The sequence below is a fragment of the Alosa pseudoharengus genome, unplaced genomic scaffold, assembly GCF_046254945.1.
Source record: "Alosa pseudoharengus isolate Yale_2024_CS ecotype anadromous, Long Island Sound unplaced genomic scaffold, YU_APseudo_1.1 YU_APseudo_1.1_scf_9, whole genome shotgun sequence".
In the NCBI taxonomy this organism is placed as follows: Eukaryota; Metazoa; Chordata; class Actinopteri; order Clupeiformes; family Clupeidae; genus Alosa; species Alosa pseudoharengus.
Genome location: NW_027468881.1, coordinates 11,868,225 through 11,894,801, shown reverse-complemented (window position 1 = coordinate 11,894,801; position 26,577 = coordinate 11,868,225). Strand labels below are relative to the sequence as shown.

Genomic DNA, 26,577 nt, shown 5'->3' with positions numbered 1-26,577 from the left:
TGTGTGTGTGTGTGTGTGTGTGTGTGTGTGTGTGTGTGTGTGTTGGGGGGGGGGGTTAGTCCGTGTACACACTGGGAGAGGAGAAACACAGGCGTGGTGTTTGGAGGTGGGTAAGGAGGGGAGGGGGTGGAGCTGGAGGGGAGGAGCGAGAAGAACATCCCGGTCTCGCAGCAACTTCAAAAGCTCCCCCTTCCCCAGGATATTAAGCGACTGTGATGAAAAATTTAGCGAGCGTTAAATAAGGCGCTTTGAAGTGATCTGTTTTGGCTCAGCAGTCTCTGAATTTCCGGAGCTCCCTCTGCTATCACCACCACAGTGGAGGAGAAGGAGGAGGAGGTGTGGGGGGGGGGGGGTGCGGAAAAACTGCACCAAGCTTAGAAATCGGGGGCTGGCTGACAAGATGCCAACATTACCGCTGCAGCCACTGGCATCACTCAGGAGAACTCTCTTTTTCTCATCCTGGCTCTGTCTTTCTCTGAAACACGCACCCTCGTTCCATCTTATTGTCGTTCTCCCACTTAGTTCATTTTTCCCCCTTTCTTCCCTCTTTGCTGTCATTCTTGGCCCCCAAGTCATAAAAGCCATCTGTTGCTCATCTGGTCGTTTTTTGAAAATAAAATACTAGCTCGGGGATGGGGTGGTTGGGTGGGGTGGGGGGGTCTCTCCCTCTCTGTGTAACTCAATATCAGGATACGTCTGATGGGCCCTTAACAATAAAACCTGACAGCACTCTTCCTCTTCTGTGCTCCGGGGGTTCATGAATAGGACCGTGGCAAGTGCCGAGAGACAACGTTTTACTTTTGTTGTCATTTCGGGGTTTCAGAAAAGTTAATTATTCAGCGAGCGCAGCGTGGTAATGACTCCAAAAAGGCTTCTCTTGAATCTGTCGGAAACTAGGCTGCAATTTACTTTGTCAAGGGAACCTTCCTTGAGCGTTTCTTTTTTTCCCTCTCTTTTTTGTATTCCTTTTTGTTCATTACTTTAATTGTAATTGTAATCCTTTATTGGACCTGTCTGCAGTAAAGGAGAGTTACGGCTGGTGCGGGGGCATGAAGCACACAGATATTTCATGGTTATTGAAGAAGACAGTCACTAGGTGGCAGCGAGTAGTTCCAATCCTCTGTAATATCATTGTGGGGGTGATGTGTGTGTGTGTGTGTGTGAGTGTGTGATTTTGAAAATAAATATTATTTTTACACATTTTGTGACAATATGCATAATGATCTCCCATTGTTATCACTGTATTTTTTTTTTAAATCACATTTTGTAAGTCGCCATGAAGTTTACACAAATAGACACAAATGAGATGTGGCCTACCTTATTTGCCCAATATGCTGGTATGGGGAAAAAGGGACTACTAAGTTAGGCCTACATCATGTTAACATCAATTATGAAAATGTTCTTATAAATCACTACAAACAAGTGAGATCACGTTTACGGAAGTGTTTTTTTTTTTATAAGCGTAAGATGGATTTTAACAACAGATTTCTGTCCACTGTGTTCTGTAACTAACTATCTATCAAACTCTAGGATTTCATTGGGTTGTTGTGTCCTTGTTGTGGTGCTGGCCTGTCCTGCCGAGTGCAGTAGGTGAGCTGCCTTCTTCAGTTTCTCCGAGACAGTCAGCCAGAGAGACACCTGAGTCTGTTTGGAGTGGAGGCTGTGTGGCGCTTGAGTCCAGCCTAATGATGTGTTGTTGAGCTCTTGGAGTCGATGGTTAATGACACAGGAAGGGCCTGCTGTTTTATTGTTGCTGTGTTGCACTTTTTCCTCGCCTCCCCTCCTCTCTCTGCTCTCTTTCTCTCTATCGCTCCCTCTCTCTCTTTCTCTCATTCTCTTTCTCTCTCCCCTCTCATCCCCCGCTCCCCCTCTCTCCTGCCTCCTTAGAGGTCTCTGTATGAATTCTCACTGTCACGTCCAAGGACGAGCCGAGCAGGGTCAGCTAATTGCTTTTATGATTATGATTTCACGTCAGATTTATCGTGCGTGCTCTGTGCACTTTTCTTGAGGTCCGCCAGCGACCTGGCCAGAGAAAATGAGTTTGCAGTGCGGTGGCTTGGACTTCTCGTTTCAGTGCAGGTTGCACTTTTAAAGTCATCATGCCACATTGGAGGTGAATCACCAAAGACTTTAATTTTTTTGGAATTCCTCTTTGACTGTACTTGAAAGCCCTGTTTATCTGTCTTTTCTTTTCTTTAAGTGTCCTGCTTGTGCGTAATCCCGGTAAGATCTGGTCTGTTTACTGGAATAAAATATGATTAATTGTTTGACTGGGCTGTGACACAAAGCTGTATTCATATGATTCCCTTTTGAACTTGTTGGGAAAAAAAATAGTCAGAGGACAGATACTGGTCCACTGTGTATTCTCGCATTTCATCTCTCACTTTGTGATGCCATTCTGAGTTACAGAATTCCTGTATTCCGCCTTTTCTGTACTTGGCAAATGTTGCTCTTTTTGATGTTGACAGTGTCTCTGGAATGTTCCCCGCTCGCTCTTTGAAAAGGATGAGTCGATAAAGACGACTGGGCCCCAGATTTCATTATTCTGTGGTTTTTCTCTCTGATGTGTTCTGTTGGACCAGATCACCAGGGCCTGCTCCCCAGAGGCACAATTTAGCAGATTTACGGCCGGACATCTTCCCACATGAAAAGGCCATTTCTTCCCTTATTTTATACTGCAGGGACAATTTTCATTCATAATCTGTATGCTGACTAGCCTGCAGTACAGAAGACCCTCTGTAGCATGGAGACTCCGCTGAGGTAGTGTGCCCCCACGTCGTCATAAGTAATTTGGTGCCAGGAGAGCATAACATAAAAACGTCTCACTGTTTGATCTGGAAATAGAGTAGAGAGTGTTTTTAGAGTTAGAATTAGTTAGGTGAATTTAGATTTTAAACAGGCTAGCGCAAGGATATATAGTCATTTGAAGTTGGATTTATGTTACTGTGAATACTGAAAATTACATGGGGTTGGCCAAACCCGACAATAAAAGATCCAGTTTATCTTGTGTGACCATTTTTAGTCTTCCCATTACTGTTCGTCTCATGTAAATTATATTTCCCAAACCTTTACTACTGGGTAAACACTGCTTCTTTTTTTTGTTTTGGAAAGAGCCGTCTGCCTAGAAAAATCTACATTGAAAGTGTTGAAAAGCACTCTGAGAGTGTGTGCAATTACACATGCTCCAGGGGAAATGTAAAATGAATCAAATGAACTCCACATTAAGCCGAGGTGAAGGTCACAAGGGCTCTCTACCCCCAACAACAGTGACGTATTGGTCATCAATGTTTTGAATGCTGTGATCTGACATATTGCACGTGCTTACTCCAAGGTCAGCTTGTATTTGATTTTCAGAATGTAAATATGCTCATTTTTCTCTGCAGTTCAAACTGACAGTTACTACTCTACACCCTACAGCCAGGCCTGTAATGATTCTCCGATGAAATAGCCCTAAAGCCTTGAAGACCTCTGAATATTGCCTTAGAGAAGACATTGTTCGCTTCTGAATTTATATGTTTTGTACATGATAAACTGGTAAATTGATGTTCCCTTGTCCAGACACCCCTAGATCCCATGAAATAATGAGTGGCAGTTTTATCTCTAATCACAAAGTAAAGCATGCCTTTGACCCGCCATTTCTCTTTAGGCGACCACCCCAAGGTGCTCAGGGCCCACTAGTACACACTACATCTTTGTCAGCCAAAGACATCAGCCACTACTTACACATGCAGCAGCCTCCTAGTGATGGAGCTCAGAGTCTCCCATCCTCTGTTTGCACCACTTAACCTTTACACCGCTCTTGTGACTTGAGTGAATAGGTGCACTAAATGGTCTTGAAATGTGTTTTTAAAGGTGAAGACCCTGATTGTCGCAGCCGAGCAGTGACAAAAGGAGAAATCCTGGAAACAACCAGGAGTTCCTCATCATCTCCAGATAGCACTTGCAGCCCAGCAGGTGTTCACCGGGGTGGGGCGGTATAGGACATTGTGGGCTTGGGGGCCTGGAACAGCACAGGAGAGGGTTATCCTAGTAGTGTCCGCAAACAGAACGTTACAACCCCCGTCTAAGCATATTTTGCTGACCAGGGCAGGATGGCCTGCTAGGCTAGGCGGGTTTGTCCCTACGGAACACGTGACGCTCCGACAGAATGTCGGCAGCCCCCTTGGGAAGGTCCAATTAGATTTGTCAGGCGAGTCAGAAGCCATCAGGACGAGCTGAGCGGTCCTCGGGGTGAGTCAGGCGGGCCTTGTGTCTGCACCGTTTCCCGGCTGATTCACTGTTTTTCTGCCGCCGTCACCGCCCTGCTAGGGGGCGGATACTTGTCTACCCCCCTCCGCCTTTCTCCTACCCCCCCCTCCTCCTCCTCCTCTCCTCTTCAGGAGAGTTTGGCTCACTGTGGATGTGTAGTGTATCTCCCTGAACCATTACAAATCCAGAAGAAGGCTTCCAGCATTTGTTAACCCCGACAGAGGGTTTGGAAGAGAGATGTTTTGCACATCAATCACTCAGTGGCTGACAAAAATACAGAGTCTCTCCCCCACAGGGTGTGAGCTGGCATGCACCAGAGGTGATATATCAACAGAAACAACAGTAGGTTGCCTATGCTCTACCTATGTAGACCAACACCTTAGTCTTGAGTAGTCCTGATAGCCGAGGGCTGAAGTTTCTGGTTTTGTCTCTGGGTTTGCTTTGGGCAGGCTTGTTCCTCTTTACAGCTGCCACATGTCTCCAGCGTCTCAAGCATGTAACAAGCGTTTTACAAGCACTTGTGTTGGCATCCTCTTGGCATGAGAACCAACACAACCCACCTTGGCATGGGAACTACCAGCACACGCTTTGGTTCCTTATTCTGACTAGTTCTTTCACAGTGAGGAAAAGATTGTCTCGGTGCTCTGGACTGTTTGCTTTAAGAGAGCCAACGCCTTATCCGTCCCGTTCGCCAAGTGGTGGTGCGTGTTCGGCATTTGACCCCGGGACAGTGGGTGTGATGCAAGCCTGGGAATTTCAATCTTGTCTCAAGGGGATGTCTCACAATGTCCACAGCCATTCCAGCCACTTTTAAGGGAAAGTTCTGTTTTTTTCCCTTCTCTGTCAGACTGTCATTCGAAGTCTATGATTAAGCCAAATTCAATAAAATTTAATTTGTACTTAGACAATTCTGCATTGCTTTTAATTCCAGCAAATACATTAATATAAGCAATATGTCAACTACAGATCTATAATTTCCCAGTTTTTTCTTTTTCCTAGCCTGCCCAAGCTGTGTCATTATGCATTTTCCTCAGATGACGGAAATATGACACCGTTTTAATTACAGCCCTCGTTGTGTTTATTTTCCTAACACGCCTGGGAAAGGGATACGGTACTGAATGGCCATTTACACCAGTCTGGCACTTTGTAATTACTTGTGTCTGATTTAAAGTTCCCCCTTTTCGTCCTCTTTTGTATGTAGAAGGCGAGTCGCGGGAGGGAGAGACTGGTCCGCGGTGAGACTTGGTAGTCTCAGGGCTGTGGTGAGAGATGCCTCTACTGTCAAGCCTGTTCACATCACCTTACAGCCAACCAACCCCCCCCCCTCCACAAGCCCCCAGCTCCAACCCCCACCAATGTCACTTTCAAGGCATAATTACCCAAGTTGTGTTGATTAGTATAAGAAGCAATTATGCCGACGTTTTCACCACCGCAAATGAGAGTCGCGGCAGCCACTGATTGACAGGAAGCAGGCCTGCCTTTATTAAGTAAATGACTATGGTAATTCAGGTACTGGGACACCTAGCATCTGATTTTTTTTCCACTGTCTTTTTTTTTTTTTTTTTGTGGCTGCCACCGGTGTCTCTCTTGGTTGTGGTCGGGGCCCTGTGATGTTAATGAAGAGTTGTGATTGAAGCTGCACGGGGTCCCTGTAGCGGGCGGCAGCTGGCTCTGGAGCGTTGGTGGCGGCAGCGGCTAGGAGGCCGGTGTGCCGAGGCCTGAGGCCCGAGCCTTTCCCACCAAATGAGACGCACAAAAAAAGACACGCAGCCGATGCTGAACCTCTGATATTTTTTTCCCCTCCCCTCACTCCTGCTTGATCAAAACAAAGCGCAGAAAAAAGGCGAAAAGATGAAAACAGATGCAAAGCGATGTCGAAGCAACACGTCCTCGCCCCCTCCCCCTCCCCCTGTGTGCATTTCTTTTTTTTTTGTTGTTCCATGTTTTCTCTTTTACAGCTTGTGAGCATTTTCAGAGGTCTAGAAATCAGAGGAAAAACTGATTTGTAATTGACACGTAGGGAATGTTCTTTATCTGGCTTCCCAGTAAGTTATTAGCAGTTAATTCATCTGCCAACTCCCCTGCAGCGCCAGTTATTTGTTTAAATGGTGGGATTCCCATGGTGCATTTGTAACTACAGCAGTGCAAAATGCTTCTCTCTATAATTATTGAACATTACACGCTGGCTTATGGTGGTTATCGGTTGAGGAACATTAGCGGGGGAACGAGGGAAGTCATTTATTCATGAATGAGACATTTTCTTAGTGGAATGTCTGACTTTAGGGTTTAAGGGAATTTCATTTTGCTAACTGCTAACAGGAAGATGCTAGAGTAGCCTTTCAAGAACTTTAAGGCCTCTTTCTGTGCTCCGCATAGCTCTGTTGTAATAGCTCTCCCTGGTATTATTTTACCCAGTAGCTGCTAGCATACACAGTATATAGCGCTCTGGAAAAAAATAAGACACCATTGCACATTTTTCTGATGTCATCCTACGGTTGCTGAGTGACATTCAAATGAGTTGATGGTCATATTCAAATTTGCAGTGGTCTATTATTTTTTTCCAGAGCTGTATATATATGTATGTGTGTGTGTATGTGTATACATATGTCTGTATATACACACACATACACATAAATACATATGTACATTAGGAATGCACCGGTCCGACTTTTTCAGTCTCGATACCGATACCGATGCCTGGGCTTTGTGTATTGGTCGATACCCGATACTGATCCGATACCGTTGTTAAATAAATAAACTGTAGACCTCACCATGTGGAAGAGACTAAAGGCATCAGGCTTGACTTGCACATTACTTTCCCTAACTAAAGAGTTCTTTCCTAAGACAAAATGTAACAAAATAACACTTAAGAATAAATGTAATGAATTGTTGTTGTTATTATTATTATTATTATTATTATTATTATTATACAATAAACAAGCAGCAACTTGGAGCTGCATTCAAATTCAAGTTCAAGTTCACAGTTATTACCAAATAATAAATCTAACAAGCATACGTAAAACACACAAATACATTTTCCTCCCAACAAAAACAGCTTTGTGCAAAACACCCCTGCCAAAACGGTTCACACCACTAACCACTCGCCAAACCCCTCTATTTACCAATAGTGGTGCACGAGAACTTAGGAAGTTCACACAGAGTTTGAACGAGCTTGAATAGTGGTGAATAAACGGTATATGGATTTGTACGTTTTAACTAATAAATTTTTTTAACAGCCAGTGTGAACGTTTGCATTTATTGATACCAGGCAAAGTTTATATACCGGTAGATAAGAGATGAAAATTACAATGTATTTGGTTTGAGTATTTTGTGTTGAACATCACGCATTTCATGTGTTGCCTAAAAATGCAACAAAAACCCATGAAGATTGTAATTAATCTATGGCACATGGTGGTTAATAACATCATGAATAGTAAACCAGAAATATAAAGCCTCACATACTGTAATGACAATGATATAGCCTAATGACAAACAGCATATGTAATAGTGGCAGGAAATGGCTAGTTGTGCGCTGGATCTGGAAAATTTCCCGACCCCCGATCCAGCTATTTTGTCAATATCGGCCCGATATCCAATCTAAATATCGGAACGGTGCACCCCTAACACACACACACATACACACACACACACACACACACACACTCACACACTGTATATACTGTTTCCCCAAAAGAGCCCAGACTGACTTCATGGATGTGCTTGTATGATTGTGTGTGTGCATGTGCTCTAGCATGGCAGGTGTGTCGAATTTATTGCATGGTTTTAAAAGTTGTGAGGAAGTGACTGTTGGAGGCAGTATATATATATATATACACATTACCGTTCAAAATTTTGAGTCACTTAGAAATGTCCTTGTTTTCATCATTAATGTTCGCTGATCTTTAATGCAATATCTACATAAGTACCGGTATACAGATGCCCATTATCAGCAGCCATTCATCCAGTGTTCCAAAGGCACTTTCTGGTTACTAATCTTACATAATGTAATCTGAAAACTGCTGTCCTGATTAAAAAAAACAATGCAACTGATATCAGCTGGTATTCTGTCTATAATAGAGTGGAATAGAAATTTCTAAGTGACCCCAAACTTTTGAACGACAGTGTACATGACTTGCATGGATAAGTGCCTGCTTTGTAAAAATAAACATATCACGCTTGGATCTTCTAATGTTGTAGTGTCACCTCCTTTGCCTCTTCTAAAGCACAAAGTCCTCTTCCACTTTTGCATTTGCCTACCACAGTCACTTCCTCACAACTTTTAAAACCATGCAATAAATTCGACATACCTGCCATGCTAGAGCACATGCAAACACACACATGCACACACACAATCACACAAGCACATCCGTGAAGTCACTCTGGGCTCTTTGGGGAAACAGTCTCTCTCTCCACAGTGAGAGTGCTAACCTCCCAGGAGTCACATATGTGCTGCATAAATATAATACCGTCATTTGCACCAGCACTCACAAGGCCTGCCATAATTTACTGTACATGAATTGAGTGAGTGGTGCATTGTGGAAAAGCATGGAGTGGCCCAAACCCTCATTTGTCACCTCTAATAAATGTTGCCATGTAAATTATGAAGTTCTGCTTCAGATGTAAATGCACTTTATTTCAGTCCCCTAATGCAAAAGGCCTCCCTCTCCAATACATTAAAGGGGGAAGTTGAAGGGGGAAGGGATCCAAACATTAAAAAAAAATCTTGCCGTTTTTCTTAATCAATAATAAGCTCAAAAGACTGTAGATGGTTTTGGGGGCGAGCATTATAATATATCTGAAGTCAAGTTCATAAATTATTGCCGGAAAAAGCGACTTGTACACTAAAAATGTAAATACATTAATGTTATTAATAATGCAGTGACTAATAGTTCTTTCAGGCCTGTAATAGCAGTTTAATGGAATATGACAGCAAGAATATATTACACTTCTTACATTTAGTCGAGCTCGCGCAGGACATTTATCAGTGCTTTTTGAAACATACTATTTTGATTATTTTGTTCGACTAATTGCTTCTCACTCCCCACCCGCCACTCCATCGCTCTGCCTCGCTAAAAGAGGGGAAAAAATAACATGTAATAGATATTAATTAATACTTGTCAGTTTTGGCTAGTTTGATGAAAACGAATGAAAGGGAGATGCTAATTGGGTTTATGTTTCGCACTGTGTGGCAACCCGAGATTATGGCTTTATCAGGCCTATCTGGGGGGAGCGTGCTGCTCTGTCTAGCAGGAACGATACTGGCTCCACTGCACAGGGGAAGGGGAGAAAAAAACTTTGCCGGTGGAAAAAAGGGTAGTGTCATTAAAGACATAGTGAAACTTTGCAGCTCCGTGCACTGGGAGGTTTTTTTTCTAAACAGACAGCCTGTATGCACGTGCCGTATGCACCACTCAACTGGACTGCATAGTGTCCACTGTTGAACTTTGCAATGGACCTCACTTTAGGTCTTGCCCTTTTCAGTTCAGTTCATTTTGATTTAGCCCACTGGCTACTGTATATCATTCCCTCTAGCTGCCTCCCTCCCCGTGACCTATTTTGTCTGTCACCTGTTGCTGCCTCCTGTGTGAGCACTAGGGGCTGCTGGAGACTGCAGCGTGCTCACCTGCTGCTGCAAGGTGCAGTGCCCTGGGCCCTGGGCTGCCTCTCTGCTGCTCAGTCCGGTCTGCATGACCCAGCCAGAGCAGCTGCCTCCACAGCACCTCGTGCGGTCATGCTTCCAAGGCCACGTCTCCACCTCGGACGGCCTGCTCTCCGGTGGGAGAGGAGTGAAGCTCATTGAGCTCTTGGTGTGTGTTTGTGTGTGTGTGTGTGTGTGTCTGTCTGTCTGTGTGTGTGTGTAAGAGAGAGGTGGATATAGACGGACGTTGTTTTTGATTCAGTGAGGCCTGCCGGTCTATTTTGTCAGGCTATCTCAGTGGTTCTGGCAAATGGGCTGACGTCACATCTCCGGCTGTGTGGCCTCCTCCAGGTGTCCCCCCCCCCCCCCTCAGGCTTCTGTGATGTTGCTCTTGGAAGGCAGCGCAGGTGGAGCTATCTGGCAGAGGATCCGTGGCCCTGGGCACGGTGCCGTGCCGTGCCGTGAGGTGCTGAGCTGTACTTTGTGCTGCTGGTAACAACAGGGCCATGAGTCGTCATTAGAGGGGGATACTCATGTGTCTAGGCCAGTTCACAAATGTACAGTTACATGATGACTCCCAAATACCCCCCTTCACACACACATGCACAGGCACAGAGTGTCCTAGTGTGACTGACAATTATCTGATGTTTGGATGATCTATCTTACTCTGATCTCCTTTCTCACTGTTCAGGTGGCTAGCATTGTGTATGTGGGTTGTTTCTTAAATCTGATCTTGAGATTAGGCCTGGTGGTTTTAATTTTATCAATTTATTTTTTTCCGTTTCTGTTTTAACTTCTGCTTTTTGGTGCTGTGCACTGTGCTGTTTTGGTTTTGTGATATCTTGTTTTGTGATATCTTGTTTTGTGATATCTTGTTTTGTGATATCTTGTTTTGTGATATCTTGTTTTGCGCATGTTTCCGTTTTTTGTTTTTCTGTGTGTTTTTTTTTTAATAGCTCAAATGCACAGAAAAGCTGTGAGGTGTTTGCATCGCAGGGTGGCTTCACAGAAACTGGGCTGAGAGGAAGGCGAGTGTGTGTGAAAATTAGGCCTCGTAAACCACCAAGTGGTTGCTGAATGGCTCACTGCTGAGAAAAAGTGTGTGTTTGTTTTTGTGTTGGTAAATGCTACTTCTGCATTTTGGTTCAGACCTAGCATTTAGGTCAGGTGTGTGAGAGTTTGAGTGGCTATATGATTCACTGAATCAGAATCGCTGCTGAGATTGAGTTCATCTACCGTCATTGTTGTGTTTGTCAGAGCCATTTTCTCAACAAAAAAAGGATTCACTACTCTACATGTTGTGGTATTATCATATGCCTGTCGTCTAACCTGCCAAACATGTAAGGGTGTCCTCTTCTCAGACTTTCTCTGGTTATGCATCTTTCTGGTTACACTGTCTCTCTCTCTCTCTCTCTCTCTCTCTCTCTCTCTCTCTCTCCCTCACACTCACTCACACACACACACACATGCTATCTACTATCACTGCTTTCCTGTCTTTGATCTCTCTTCAAGTGTGGAATTTAAGTGATCAGACACACACACACACACACACACACTCACACGCACACGCACACGCACACGCACACGCATACTGTCACTGTTTTTCTGTCTTTGCTCTCTGTTCAAGTGTGTGGAAGGGGACATTTAGGTGGTCAGGGTGAGGGACATAGCGCTTGTGGAGGTGGGGGCAGGTGGAAGGGGGTCAGGGAGTGGAGGGGGAAAAGGAAGAGGGGGCCCAGCCTGAATGTGCCTGTCCCCTGGGAATGCGCAGAGTGGCATTGTCATGTGTTTTTCAGAGTCAAGGTCGGCAGCGAATGTCAGAACAGGTGTGTGTCTGTCACCAGCTAACCCCCCACCCACCGCCCTACCCCAACTCCCTACCCCCCCTCCTGCTGCCAGCTCAGCCCCTCTGCTCTCACGCACCCTCGCGGTCACATTGGAGGGGCTTCTGCTCTGCCCCCAAACGTGGTCCTCTCTCCCCTGATATCCACTCTCATGCTGCCCCCTCATCTCCACCCCCAAGCCCCAGAGAGCTCTTCTGCACACCATACATATGCACACCACACCACACCTTCACTACACTGCAGTCGCCCACAAGGGCGTTTGCCTTGGGCTGTAAAGATAGGCTATTTATTGTGATTGTGTAGAATATATCTGTACAAATTGTATCTTTAATTGAGGAGTGAGGAGAAACAATGCGACAATATAGGCGTGTGAAGAAACAATGTGAGTTTGCTCCACCTGTTGACGTGGTTTGAGGTACAAGCCCTATTTTGCACAAATTGCGTGAGGGTTTTTTGTTTTTGTTCCTGTTGTGCTGTCAAGTCAGGTTGATAATTGCCTAGGAATGCAGGTTTGGGTGAAGCTCTCCCATCAGATTTATATCTCCGGAGTTTGGGAGCGTGTGCGTGGCTGGGTGGCACCTTTCGACTGCAGACATGCTCTGGGCAAGTATGCAGTAAAACCTGTAGATTCTGGCTGAACGCAGTGGAAAAAAGATGATCCTTTTAACAGACGCGCATTTTTCAAATTCTGTGGGTGCAGTTAAGTCACAGCGATGTTTGTTTCTCCGTCAACAGGCGTAAATCACTCCGCATAGCTCGAAGCCTTGTGGATTTCAGCTCATCGTCGACATTCAGGAGATGAATATGGTTTGGTTTTGAAGTAAAGAATATAAATGTGTAGGCTACTGTGACTGATACTACTGTGGGTCTAGGCCCTGATCCTAATCAGGCCCCATAAACCCTGAGACTAAGCCCCAATTGCCCTGCTGACCCTACCTAAGTAAGTCAACTCCTTTTTCACCACAGCTATTTATAAATGTATAAAGAGAGGATTTATGAACAATCAAAAACATGGCAGATTCTGATCTGATGATGTTGGCAGTCTTTGTTTTTGTGTCATGTGCCACCAGTGATGGCAGGTGGAGTGGGTGCCTATAGAGTGTGTTTGTGTGTGTGTGTGTGTGTGTGTGTGTGTGTGTGTGTGTGTGTGTGTGTGTGTGTGTGTGTGTGTGTGTGTGTGTGTGTGTGTGTGTGTGTGTGTGTGTGTGTGTGTGTGTGTGTGTGTATGCATGCATGCATGTGTGTATGCGTGTGCACGTGTGTACTGTACGTGTGTGTGTGTATGGAGAGAGGCCCTCCTCGGTTCGGCCCTGCCCTGATCCCGAGAGCTGGTGATTTTCCACTGAGCAGTGCTTCAGACCGTGAGGTCCGGCGTCTCCGTCGCTGCCTAATCACTTCTGACAGCACGTACTTAGAGACGGGGATCGGGGAGGCCGCTGTGCACGGCCGCTCCACGACCAGTGCGCTCGCCGCTGCTCCACCTACAGCCCACCAGTAGATGGCGATATTCATCTTCTGTGACCAGCCCCCCCCCCCCCCCCCCCCCCTTTGTCACCACAGTGCTCGTCTTCTGTCTGTCGCTTCAGCTTGCTCTCTCGCTCTCATTTTATTCTCTCTTTCAGTTTCTCCGTCTCTCCCTTCTCTCTTGCATGCTGTTAGTCCTCTCTGTTTCTTTCTGACTCCCCCCCCTTCTCTTTCATTCTCTCTCTCTGGTTCTCTCTCTCTCTCTCTCTCTCTGCCTCTTGCCCTTCCGTCCACTGTGGCTTCTGGGAGAGGGTCACCCTCGTCGTGGGTCGTGCCACTATTTCTTAGCCTTTTGAAGATGGCAAAACTGTTGATCCGAGACGCGTGATTAGCATCCTCAGATATTGAATGAGAAGGAGTCTTGAGATGATAATGTCACCGGAATGTCACAATCTGTCTCCTGGCGGTGTGGGCCTCTCTTTCCCCAGTGTCACATCGCGTGTGCCGAGTGGATCAATTGATCACTGGCAGGCTCTCTCCTCTCCTCTTCTCTCCTCTCCTCTCCTCTCTTCCCACCAGCACGCTGCATGGATATTAGCCCATTTGGTAATGAGGAGGCTGCTGCTGTTCTGCCGTGTCCAAAAATCACATCGCTGGTGCCAGAATGGTTGTGTGCCCAACCACCAGTGTGTGTGTGTGTGTGTGTGTGTGTGTGTGTGTGTGTGTGTGTGTGTGTGTGTGTGTGTGTGTGTGTGTGTGTGTGTGTGTGTGTGTGTGTGTGTGTGGGGAGCATTGCAAGTGTCTCTGTGTTTGACTGTCACACTGAGCATACAATCATGCTGCATTAGCACTCCTGTGTGCATGTGTTCAGTTCAGTTTGGAGAGAAAGAGAGAGAGAGAGGGAAGGGAGAGATAGACATAGAGGTAGACAGACAGGCTGAATGAGTGAGAAGGGGCTAGAATGAGAGAGAGACCCCTGTCAGTATTAGTTGCTTGTGACAGTGAGGCTCACCTCCGGTCTGCGTAACACAACTTGTGTGCGGTGCGTTCGCTTGGACACCCGCTCCACATTGTCGCCATTGGTGCTGTTTGCGTTTTGCTTCAATCAGCTAATTGGACATGACGGCTCATAGTCCCCCCCCCCCCCCCCCCACACACACCCCTTCCATCCTCCGTGCTCTCGTTCCTATGAAGGACAAGGAGCCAGTGCCAGCCACAAGATTGCCATTGTGTTTATCTCTGCACTTCTCCTTCCGAGTCTATTATTCATGATTATGTGGTTAGTCACTGGCTTGTGTGCTTTGCTCTGGGGCCCTTACTTTCTGTTTTGTCTAGGTAGTATTTGTATCTTTTGCATGTTTTCCTTCAAACAATAGGGGAAAGGTAGGCCACTCATTTGTCTGTTTAAATATGTTCTGGTGAGACTACAAAGAGATAATCATGGTTGCCTGTTGTTTATTGATGGGGTAATGATAATCTTTTAACAATAAGGGGGTTGTTTATTTGTCTGTCTGTCTGTCTGTCTCTCTCTCTCTCTCTCTCTCTCTCACTCTCACTGTGTGTGTGTGTGTGTGTGTGTGTGTGTGTGTGTGTGTGTGTGTGTGTGTGTGTGTGTGTGTGTGTGTGTGTGTGTGTGTGTGTGTGTGTGTGTGTGTGTGTGTGTGTGTGTGTGTGTGTGTGTGTGTGTGTGTGTGTGTGTGTGTGTGTGTGTGTGTGTGTGTGTGTGTGTGTGTGTGTGAGAGTGTGTGTGTGTGCGCGCATGTGTTTTGGCCCTGCCCTCTTCACAGCTCTAAGACATGTGGACCGGCCTGTCACTGAATGTCATCATTGACTGTAAGGGTGGGGGTGGGGGGGGGAATCAGCAAAGCTTCAAATTACAGGAAAGCAGCACTGCATTAAAGAACAAAGGAGATCGATGGCAGTACATTAAATTTTATGCGATTGGAAAAAAAAAATCAACTAATTAAAATTGATTACTCTTGCTTTGTAAAAGTGTTTTTGAATTAAATTATAGTATGAAAACATTTTGACCAATCGAGGAGCTGAGGAAGTATCCATTACTGGATTGCTGCTAGAATATTTGTGGTGGCTGAATAAAGTGTGTATTGTGTTTGTATAAGTATGCATGTGTGCTTTTAGTAAAAATGCGCATGTGCGTGTGTATGTGAGAGATTGGGTTGCCTACATATTCACTGTATATCCAGTGCAACTGTTCCCTCTGTGTTGGTGCTCCAGTTAAATCCCCATTGACCTTTATCTAGTCTATCCCCCAGTGCCTTGTGCTGGGCTCTTTTTTCACCTGAATGAAGACGGATCGGCGGAAAAAGTCCCTGCTGTCTTGGCACTGGTAGTGAGAAGATGCTTTTAAACCGAGAAGCAGACGCTCAGCTGGGGGCTGTGGCCTTCCCACCGGGAACGGATCACCCCTGCTGTTGATCTGCTTCCCTTTTCGGTTCGAAAGTAAGTGGCGATATTTGTCACTCGTTCCGGGGGAAGTGTTTTTTGAGGGCTTGAGAGACGTGCAGCAGCGGCTCATTCAAACTCTCTTCACTGACTGACTGCGCAATAAATAATTAGTTTGTAAAGCGGAGCATTTAATATGGCCCCTTTGCCCAGCTTGTCTGTTATTCCTGACAAGGCCAGGGCCTGTTAGCAGCACAGCACTGGGCCTTTTTGGTCTGATCTATACGACAGAAAGGGACACCGCCGCAAAGACCCTGAAAGTATCCCTAAACCGTTTAGGCCGCCTCTCTCTCTTTCTCTCTTTCTCTCTCCTTCTCTCTGTCTCTCTCCTTCTCTCTGTCTCTCTCTCTTTCTCTCTCTTTCTTTCTCTCTTTCTCTCTCTTTCTCTCTCTCCTCTCTTTCTCTCTCTTTCTTTCTCTCTCTTTCTCTCTCTCCTTCTCTCTGTCTCTCTCTCTCTCTCTCTCTGTCTCTCTCTCTCAACTGTCGATTAAATATTGATATTTTTTCCTATATCAGTACCGCAACGGGCACCTTCTCAGTAACCAGTTTAAACAGCCATGACATAAGACTCTTTGACGTGAACAGGCCCCGTTCTCATACTGTCGAAAAGGAGGGGGGAAAAAAGCAAGTGGAATAGATCAAATGAAACAGCCCGCCATGTTATTAGCGCAGTTTATAGGCTAGTTAGGATTATGACTTGAGATTAATCTATGTTAACAGAAGCGTTTCCAGTTGGGGGAAAAAAGGCGCTGTACACTTAACTTGTTCTATTGATTTTCTTTTTAAGAGGAATTATTGCACGTCTGTAATCGGAAAATAGTGAGCCTTACAATTACAGATTAGGAGCTGAGTCTATGAAGGCAGAACTCTGTCTCGTTGTGGGCTCCTTGACTGGCCTCTTATATAGAGATGGGGGGAGTGCATAGGGCAGGCTGATCTGGAAAGCCTTGTTTTCTGATGGACAGCTCTTACAGACCTATGGTGACGCCTCATATGATGTCTGACTTGCCACACACCCCCCCACAAAGACACGCTCATGAACATGTAAAACATGTTTGGGTGTTTGTGTTTTCCGATTGTGTGTGTATGTTATAGGTCTACTCATAATTGATCTAATGAAAGAACATTTTATGGGAAACATTTTAGGGAAGAAAATGCCAGCTGAGCATAAGTCTGTTGTGTGTGTGTCTGTGTGAGTGAGTGCATGGGGCGAACATGTGTATCTGTTTTCTCCCGATCCTGTAAAAATTGCATAACGTGCAGTTGATGTCATGTTTCGTAGCTTTTTTGCCCACGGGGGCCTCTGTTGTCACACATGCGAGGAGCTGCCTGTTATTTTTAAACCTTTGCAGAGCAAAACGTCAATGAAGTTTTCCATCTGCTTTTTTTTTTTCGGTGCACAGAAATGTTCTTTCTGACCTTTACTTTCAGAAGTTCAGAGCATTCAATAAAAATTGCCACCAACGTGATTTGAATATCAGCTGGCCCATCTGTTGTTGGGGCCTTGCCGTTCAATATAGACTGACTACCCGGAAAAGTGTTTATACTTTGTCATTAGTAATGAGGTTTTTTTGCATAGGTCCATGCATCATATTTGTGACCTTTGTAAAAGTAGATTTGACTCTGTAAAGAAAGGTGGGTAAACTGATATCTGGAGTCTGGCTTTTCCTAACCCTTTTTTGCATTTCCTTTTTTTTTCTGAAGTCGTTGCAGTTCGCAGAGATAGCAGGACTCAGACAAACACAGTGGATGGGCCTGAAAGGTCTTACTGCCGAGGAGTGCGAGGACTAGTCTGTTTCCCCACAGTTACACTGGCATCATTTCTCCTCTCTGACTGTCAGTCTATCTTTCTGTATCTGCCCCTCACACTCCCCCCCCCCCCTCTCTATCACCCACACACTAACACACACACTAACACACACACACACACACACACACACACACACACACACAGTGGCTGGCTCAGTGGCTCCTGCGCTCCGATTGGCGTGTCATTTTCTCCCCGTTGCTCCCCCAGAGGACTCACTCCCTCTCGAAAGGTCGCCCCGCGCGGAAAAGATGTCATAATTAGCAGGCCCTTTAAAGGTGTACCTTTAAAAGATTAAAAACAGCCTGTGCAGAGTCCAAACCCAGGCTAAGAGGAAGCGCCTAATTGCATCAGAATCCCATTCCATTTCCCAGGCTTTGGTGTCAGGGCGCTATCAGAGCTGAAAGCATCTGCAGGGCCACCACTCCCCACCATAGGATCAACCAGGAAAGCTGCTAATTAATATAGAGCTTAATTTTTCTTACCCTTTTTACCCTGTACACCCCCCTCCCCACCACAACCTCAGCTCTAACCCTCCTACATTAACTGGTTTCACATGTGCCAAACTATTGTTTGGGCGAAATTTGAGAGGCAACGTAACACAATTTTCCCCATGTCTATTAGCCTTTTATTATATCAGTGGTGCTTCTCCATAAATGTACAGGGCAATTTGAAATGAATTGATTCACACCGAGACTAGATCCTAGACTTGCTAATGATTTCCTTTTAGCTTCCTCCATTGATGCCGACCCCCTTCAGCCCCCCCACCCCCAGCTCTCCCGCCTGCTGGTTCTCCCCTTCTATCTTTCTCTCGGAAAGAGCGGTCATTATCACTAACAAATGCACAACCTTACCTTTTGTGCCACTGAAGGTTTGATGTGATAGAGCTCAGTAATATGAACTATGATAAAGCTGTGCTGAAGTGGTGCTCCTAACTAGGAGATACTAATGAAGCTACTAACTAGAAGGCCTCATTCGAAGTAGTTTTACCTTTCCAACATAGTGTAGTTATGACCCCAAATCTTTTGATCTTTTTTAATGCTGTTAAACAGTATACTTTTTTGCCAAAATCTGTTATTGTAACCCTCATGCCTGAGTTGGCATGAAAATGTGTTTAAAATGCCAGAGTTTGTTGATGCTGTTGTCTTCTTGGGTTGTGGTACACCCCAAAACTGCTGTAGTTTGATCATCATCACTATGTATGTGCGGACACAATGGTTTTCCTAAACGGGTGAGATCTGTGGCTTGTAATCATGGTGTTTTGATTATTTTCAAAGTTTTATAAAACAAATGAATGAAGAGACCCAAGGGCACAATGAAATGATCTGGCATCAAATCTTTGGTGACTTTATCCCCCCTACCACCTCCCGGAGAGGTCAAGCCCTCTTAGCTGATCTGCCACTTTTCACTTTGTCTTGAGCAGCCTTGAGTCTTGAGTGGAGAAATGAATACTCCCCAGTTGGCTCCAGTTGGCCCTGGTTGACCCCAAAAGCAGAGTCACTCCGGAAGTCTTCTCTTTCATATGTGGCGGTTCTATGGCAGGGTTTCTAAGCAAAACGTCCCTTTTATCTTTTATGGCTGAACATTTATTTTACAGCGCATATATTCGTAGAGTCAAACATCACATGCCCTCGCCAGAGAGAGGAAATCTCTAACTGGAAACACACTTCTGTAGTGAGTATTCAAGAGGATGTGACTAACAGGACTTCTCTGAAGCAAGCTGCGAGTACGCTGTAGCGTACATTTTTGTCATTTCATTTTCTTCTTTGCTGGTAGATGTTTCGAAAGACGACTAATTCTACCATGAATAAATGTAACACCACCATGACCAAGGTTCAAAGAGTGAAGTGCTGAATTTTATATTCAGTGTGTAACCTAATAACCTGCATGGGACATCTGCTGCTGCTTACTAGCACGGTTGCCTCCTCCATGAAGTCAGACATAGTGGGGCAGATCGAATTCAATGCGTTAATGAGTCACCCCAGCCCTAATTTTGGTGCAGAACTTATAGGACGAGTGTCAGGAGAAGTGCACCGCCCGATTCAAATCTGATAATGGCACTACAGGACTCCTAAGATCCTGTCTGGTCATCAACTTGCCTGTCTCCAGGCACGATGGGTAATGTTTGTCTCTTCCTATGATTGAGTTTTCGCCACTTTTTCGGTTACACCTGACACTTTAACAGTCATCTTATTTGTAAAGATTATCGGTTAGGACCCGGGAGCACTTTCAGTGCATTAGAAATTTTAGCCTTACAAGAAACATTAGAAAATAATGGTTGATTAACAAAGAGGTATTTACTGGTATTCAGCAAGGCAACATACACCAACCTCTTTAATTTAAGTTGATATTTAGCCTGTCAAACCAAATGTGCCTTGTACTGACATATAGTGATGCAGCCCTCTCCTTTAAAAGCTCCACTGTGCGCTACCTTATGCTACAAGGGGTTGATCTATAAGTCAATAACTGGATAAGACTAAAATCTGGGCAATGTGGTTATAATTGATTGAGATGTCTGGGTGGAACTTGGGGAAAGCAGGCTATGTCATCTGCAAAGAAAAGCACTTTTGTGCTCCCTGAAGATCAGAGACAACCCTGAAAAATAAATGGACACTGCTCCATCTGTCTAGGATTTAATGTTTTGTAGAAGTGTTTTTAATACTTGATAGCTCTCGAGTATTGATTGCCTTTTTTATCTTTTTTTTTTTTTCTCCCAAATTTCTGTCTGGTTATTTATCATATTCTATTGAGTGATTTAAAATGCTGATTATTTAATATTAGTCCTTTTTATAGCTTCAGTACACAAACCATCAAACTGGTCTTTATCACATTACTGAATCTTGACGGTGATCGTTTAAGAGATACCAACCATCTAAACATGCATTTGAATAGCAAGAAACAAACCCAACCATCTCAATGCAAGTTCTGTATGTTTATATATTTGTGCTTCTTGTATGGTTCTCATTGAGTACTGTTTTCCATTACTCTTATCAGAATGAATCCACATGCTTGAAGCTCCCTCAAAGCGTCATCATTCTTTTTGAAACAGATAGTGGATAGTCTGCTGTTTTTTTACTGTAACTGACTCTCCTCAAACATCCGCCAGCAAAACTGGTGGGGTGGGGGGTTCGCCAGGCAAGCGCTCTCATCTGCTTGTCACAATGAAGGTTCCGGGTGACTGGGCTTAATGTGCCTTCAGCATATAGAGATCCAGGAATTTCCACACCCCTTGTGTAACCCTTATGCACTTCAAAGGTCACCGTAATGTCATGGTGACACCCGAACGCAGTGGCCTCAGATGTATTGAGTGTTTTGTGTTGCGTGCGAGCCTGTGTGTGTTGGTTTGATATTCATTAAGGGGAGGGCCATATCAGGCATATGAATTGAATGATTTTAATAAGGTTAACACATGGTTATGTCTGTTTTGGCTTTGCCATGTGACAGATTTTTTTTTTTTGCAGACTGCAGTAAACTTTGATCCCCCCCCCCCCCCAATGCATTCTGCAAAAGCCTTCGGAAATCCTCCTTCTCTTCCTTAAACTGATGGGTATATCTTTATCATAGATTTTGATGGCAAAACCATGTCCCCTAACCCACTTTGTCTTGATTTGCTGCTGAAGAATTATATGGCCCTTCAGCCCCCTTCACTCTGTCTCTCTATTATATATTCCCCTCAGCCGATTTTCAAAATGCAATTCTTTTGGATTGAAACAGGTCCTTAGTATATGCAATGCATTACCCAAAATGAATTACCAGAGACAGTGCGCTCAATCACTTTCTTTCTTGCTTTCTCTCTTTCTTTCTTTATGTCTTTCTTTTTTGAGGGGGGGCCTCGGTTAAAGAAAAGAACAGTAATCAAAACCTTTCAACCTATTAGAGGGATGACTTTTACAATTGAATCACGGGAACCACAGGTGCGATAACGACGCATCTTAGTGCCAGAAGGGCCTGAGTGTGCGTTTTCTTTCCCCCTCCCGGCCTGCCAGATGTTATTTCATGTTTATCTCAATTTTAAAAGCACCACTTCAAGACCCCCTCCCCTGTTAGTCCCTCTTCAAACTCCACTTTTAATGGTGTTCGAGGTTGGGGGTGTTTTTTCTTTTTCTTTTTGCCCCCTCCTTTCTTAATTCGTAGAAAAGAGTGTTTTAAGTGGCAAATTAAGGTGGACCTCGAAGGAAAACATGGCCGAATCGATGAACGCCAGGCACTAACAACTACACGTGTTCTGACCATATTTAATTTCCTGCTGCATTATTACTTAGTCATTACGTAGCACGAGACCCAGTGATTTGATCATAATGCATTTTCGTCCTTAAGACTGGCTGGCCTGTTTTTTTTTTTTTTTTTTTTCCCAGGCAGGTATTCTGCAGCTATTAGATCCAGACGGCCACGTCTGCATTAAGTATGGATTTTCACCCGCGCTCACTTAAGATTTGGAGTTTGTCTTAAAGAGGATAATGGCAAATTAAACTCCATCCTCCATTTGTTCAGCAAACCTTGATGGGCTAATTTTATAACTGCTGATTCGCACATTCACCAGATTTATCTCTAAAGTGGCTAGGTGGTCGGCTCTCTTCCTATTCGACGCACTGAAGGAACTTTTTCACTGGACTCGAAGCAATCAAATCAGCTAATGTACTTGTGTTTTATAAGAGAGAGTGTGGCTTATTTTATGACATGTGAGACAGACGTTCCCATTAATTGCTTCTGAGTGCAGTGTGTGGATACGTTTTGCGGGGGGAAAAAGTAAGTTAAATAGCCTTGTGTTTCTCTGTCTTCCACTCTTCCACAGATTGCAACAGCAGTTAAATTTCTGCAGAACCAGAAAGTTCGTCAGAGTCCCTTGGCCACCCGAAAAGCATTCTTGAAGAAGAAAGGTGAGATTCAATATTTGATGGTGTTAGACAAATGGCAGTTTGTTGTGGGATTTTATCTCTGAGGCTTGATCATTGTGTGGAACTCACCCCACCCCTAGTGTGCTTGTGAATTGACAAAATACAGGCTGTTTTCACAGTGCGCCTCTTTCAGCACGCCACTCTTCTGCAAATTCCTCTCTCATCGTTCCCACTCTTTGAGCCACGCGGCTTCATCTTTTTTCATGTATAATCCAAACGGCCTTACACACACACACACACCCTCACACCCTTACACCCTCTGTGGCACAACTTTTGTTTTGAGAGAGACATATAGGCAACAAGAAATGTTAATCTGATGAGATCATTTGCCTGCAGAGGTCAAAGGTCGAGCCCCTGGTTGTGTGCCCTGGGGGGTCAGGTACAGGTCGATTTGGCCGCAGAGAGAGCCCGATCCCTGCCCCGATGGATAAATGACCCACTAGTTGGGACGCTTCCTTGGCAAACAGAAAATTAATATTGACAAACCTTGCTTGCACTTACGCTGGAACTGTCAATTATGGTACCTCCCAGCATTTTAAGGCTTTTACTTAATTTAGCTGTTATCATAAATATAGCAGGGCGTGCTGTGGAGAGTTAGGCTGTATCGACCAGATGACTCCTTTGCTGTGATCATAAATATTTTGTCTTAAAATATCTGTGCGCCAGGCTGTCAGTGGCTGCGGTTTATAAATAGTGAACCACATCTAACCGGAAAATTGTCCAGTTATTTCAGATGAGTAAATATATTTCATGCCCCATCTTTACCATGGCAAGTCTTTTTCCATTCTGGGCTGCAAGGGTCAGATATTTAACATTGGCTTCCATCAAAATGCAAATTTCCATGCTTTTGCAAACCACGCCACTCTAATCATTTGTTATGATTAGACTATTTGTAATCCATTAAGTCCAATGAGCTTCTTTTCAAAGAGTGAAGTCCTCCAGTTTCCAAATTGGCCTCCTTCTCCATGCTCAGGTCGACATGGATCTGGGTGTCATCTCGGTGTGGGGGATGTTTGTGTTAAACTCGCTTTATATCCAGCTCGGGCCTCTCATGTACTTCTACTCTCTCACAAACACACAGACACACACAGACATACACAGACACACTTTTGTATATAAGAATCATATTTTCTCTTCTTTTTCCCTGATCCTTTGCTGTAACAGTTGTATACGACTGGGACTAATTATTTGCAAAAAGCTCGGGGACTTGGGCCTCGGGCATTGCGGCAGTGGCATTGTGAAAAGTGAGCCTAAAAGCTCCATGATCAGTGGAGGAAACCAGAGATGAAATCTATTGTTGCCGGCTGCTATCATTCACGTGAGTGGTGTATTATGACTCCCCATATCTTTTGAAATTTTCCCCCCTGATCTGCGTCTCTCATTAGCTGCAATTCTTGCTTTATTTATAATTCAGAGCTGCGTTTGCCCATGTTGAATATGTAATAGGTTTACATGAAACGATGGTCTTTAGGTTTCCTGTAGCCTAAGTGTTTTCCGTTAACGTTGTATTATGTTACAAACATTATCAGGTTATATGTATGTTAAAAAACAAAAGGATGCCTGAAAAATCGTTCTAAAATGTTTTCCTCCGAGGGCTCTATTAGCACATTAAATATTTATATGCCAGCATGCTGCCACATTTTAATAGGTCAATTTCCCCAGTCAAGTGGGTTCAAAAGCAGCATATGGGTGCATCTGTACAAACTGAGGCCAGGGAAAGAGACATAACAAACATAAACAGCACAAAGGTGTGTCTCTAGACTGGTGCCTGCTTGACAGTCCTCAAATGTTTGAATTGAATGTTTACCTTATTATTTCCATCAGTGGGATGTGATCATGCTGGTATTAGACGGATGCACTGTGACGTCTAAATGACAATATTTTATGCAGGTAATGCCACTGGTTAAGTCACTGTATATGCCAAGTAAAGTGCTGAAAGTGATCACAACATAATGTAAATGTCTAGGATTTTGATAATTTCAGTGGTGGTTCATTTTATATTCTACCCTTCTTACTAAGAGCGTGTCTGAAATTGTTTTTCTTGGTTGCTAGCAGTGCAATTTGGTCTGCAGCAATAAAATCCACAGACACTTATTTCTGGCGACTTCATCGGGATCTGACAGCTTTTATTGTGAGATTAGAGAGAAATGCATCACAGTTTCATTTTAAAAACTCACTTAGATCTGAATATATGGCCGGGACAGTCATGATTGAGAAGCGCTGTGCACCCAGGACCATCAAAACAATGTCACCCCTGGGGCATTAGAGGAGCGTCAATAGATCTATACGTTTTGAAGGGTGAGGCACATTCTATTGCCATTCCAATTTGGTGTTGTGAGCAGTGGTGTTTTTGTAATTTATTTTTTATATATATGGACATTTGGAGATCTTCGAATGAGGGCACACTTTCCGGGTCACTAGCCTTTTAATTACCGAACCTTGTAACCGTGAGGTTATTGATACAACTGCGAGCTGATCGCTGTTTACAGCTGCCGGGGGCCGGGGGAAATTCATTTCAGCTCTTGAAATATCATTTGATTACTTCTTTCCATGCCGTCAGTAATTCTGGAAGATGGAGCTTTCCATCCATCGCGCTGCTGACTTTCATGTGACATTCACACTTCTCGGGCCATTTCAGTGAACTACGCCTGATAGCAGAGAAACGCTGCCAAGAAAGGCACATGGTCAAGTCTTTAGAAGCAAAATTTGTCTGTGTGGTGTTTTTAAGCTTAGGGTATATATTTTTAAACTTCTATCATAATGCACTTTTCAATTTACTTAAAACACTTTTGGAGTAAAAAACAAAAACAAAAAAAAACACCAACGTTAAAAGTAAGTCATAGAGGGCATGCCAGTGCTTTGAGAAGAGCAGTGTGTTTTGTTCCCATGCCAGCCAGGCAATAGCAGTGACTCAGTGTCTTGGTCGTGGTCAGAGGGACTGAGCACGCATGTGGGGGGTTGGTGAGGGTGGGTGGGTGGGGGTTGTTGGTGTGCTGTGCTGATGATCTTGTGCCCCAGACAGCTTTGAATAGCCCGGCTGTGCTGTAGGGTGAACGGCCCCATACATTTGCATGTTCTGTGAAAATAGCCTTGTGTCAGCAGAAGGCCACAGCTACAAGAGCCTCACCTTGAACAATGTAATTATGTCACTGTGTTATATCACTTTGTATCACAGCTCGGGCAATTTGAAGGGTAGGCTGGAAACTAATCTTCTAGGCAAAGTGCTGACTAATCTTGAACCAATTTCACTTTATTAAATCTTGTGTAATTTTTTTCCCTTAACCAGCGTCACGCAAACAGTCTATCTAAGCCTCTTCCGGCATGTTTTCCTTGCATATGTTCGAATGAGTTAATGTCATTTATTTTAAGTTAGAATTTAGTTTCATTTTTGGAGTGGTCCATCATATGCTGTAAATACAGTACCAAGAAACGACAGCTTGATGATTATGAGGGTGACCTTTCATTTTCCCTGTTTATGACTAATACCCATTAATTAAGTTAAGGGTTAGACCAAGGTCACTGTAATCAAAATGAAGTACAAAATGAACCACAGAACTGATTCTGTCTTGTTCATGCATATTCCTCTTGCTGCATAAAGGATTTAAAAGAATAAAGTTTTACATTGCCACAAGAAGTTACTAAAGCTGGGGAGAGCATATGATTTTCAAAAGCCAGTCTTGCTTCATTCAACATTAAATCTGGATCTGTTAGGCTGATGTCATGTCTTTTAACTGAACCATGCTATAAATTATGTATTTACAAATGTCTCTGACCATTACAGGCGATGGGGAAGATGTTTCTGGTTTTGTTTTGTTTGTGCTCTTTCAGCATATGCTTCTGCATAATGAAACATTTTCCTGAAAGCTACACATGCCCCCACAGATGTACGAGTTGTGTCATTTTTCTCTTTATAAAGCCACTGCTCTCAGCTTTCAGCATTGTGACCCCCGGAGCACCCTTGCAATCACACCCCAAAGCAGTCACAACGACCAACCCCCTCCGCCCGACCACCACCACCCATAACACCCCCTCACCACCCCCCTTCACAGAGTCACTGGCCCAAATATACTGTCCATCCTAATTTCTAATTCGCTTTAATGTCATATTTATGTAAATATTTCCTGATTTTACTCAGCTTTAACCGCGAGAAATGTCAAAGCTCACATAAAATAAAACAATACCATCTCCTGGTGGAGAGGAATTTAAATTGGATTCCTC

The 26,577-nt window shown here is 44.3% G+C and overlaps 1 protein-coding gene across 2 annotated transcripts in view; it reads left to right on the top strand.

Moving 5' to 3' along the window:
• The window catches only part of pex14 (peroxisomal biogenesis factor 14), a 59,406-nt gene that overhangs the window by 5,468 nt on the left and 27,361 nt on the right, over positions 1–26,577 (top strand). For both annotated transcript variants that reach the window (XM_076276080.1, XM_076276079.1), the window contains exon 3: positions 22,257–22,341. In XM_076276080.1, coding sequence (XP_076132195.1) covers positions 22,257–22,341 — 85 coding nt within the window. The remainder of the gene's footprint in view (positions 1–22,256; positions 22,342–26,577) is intronic.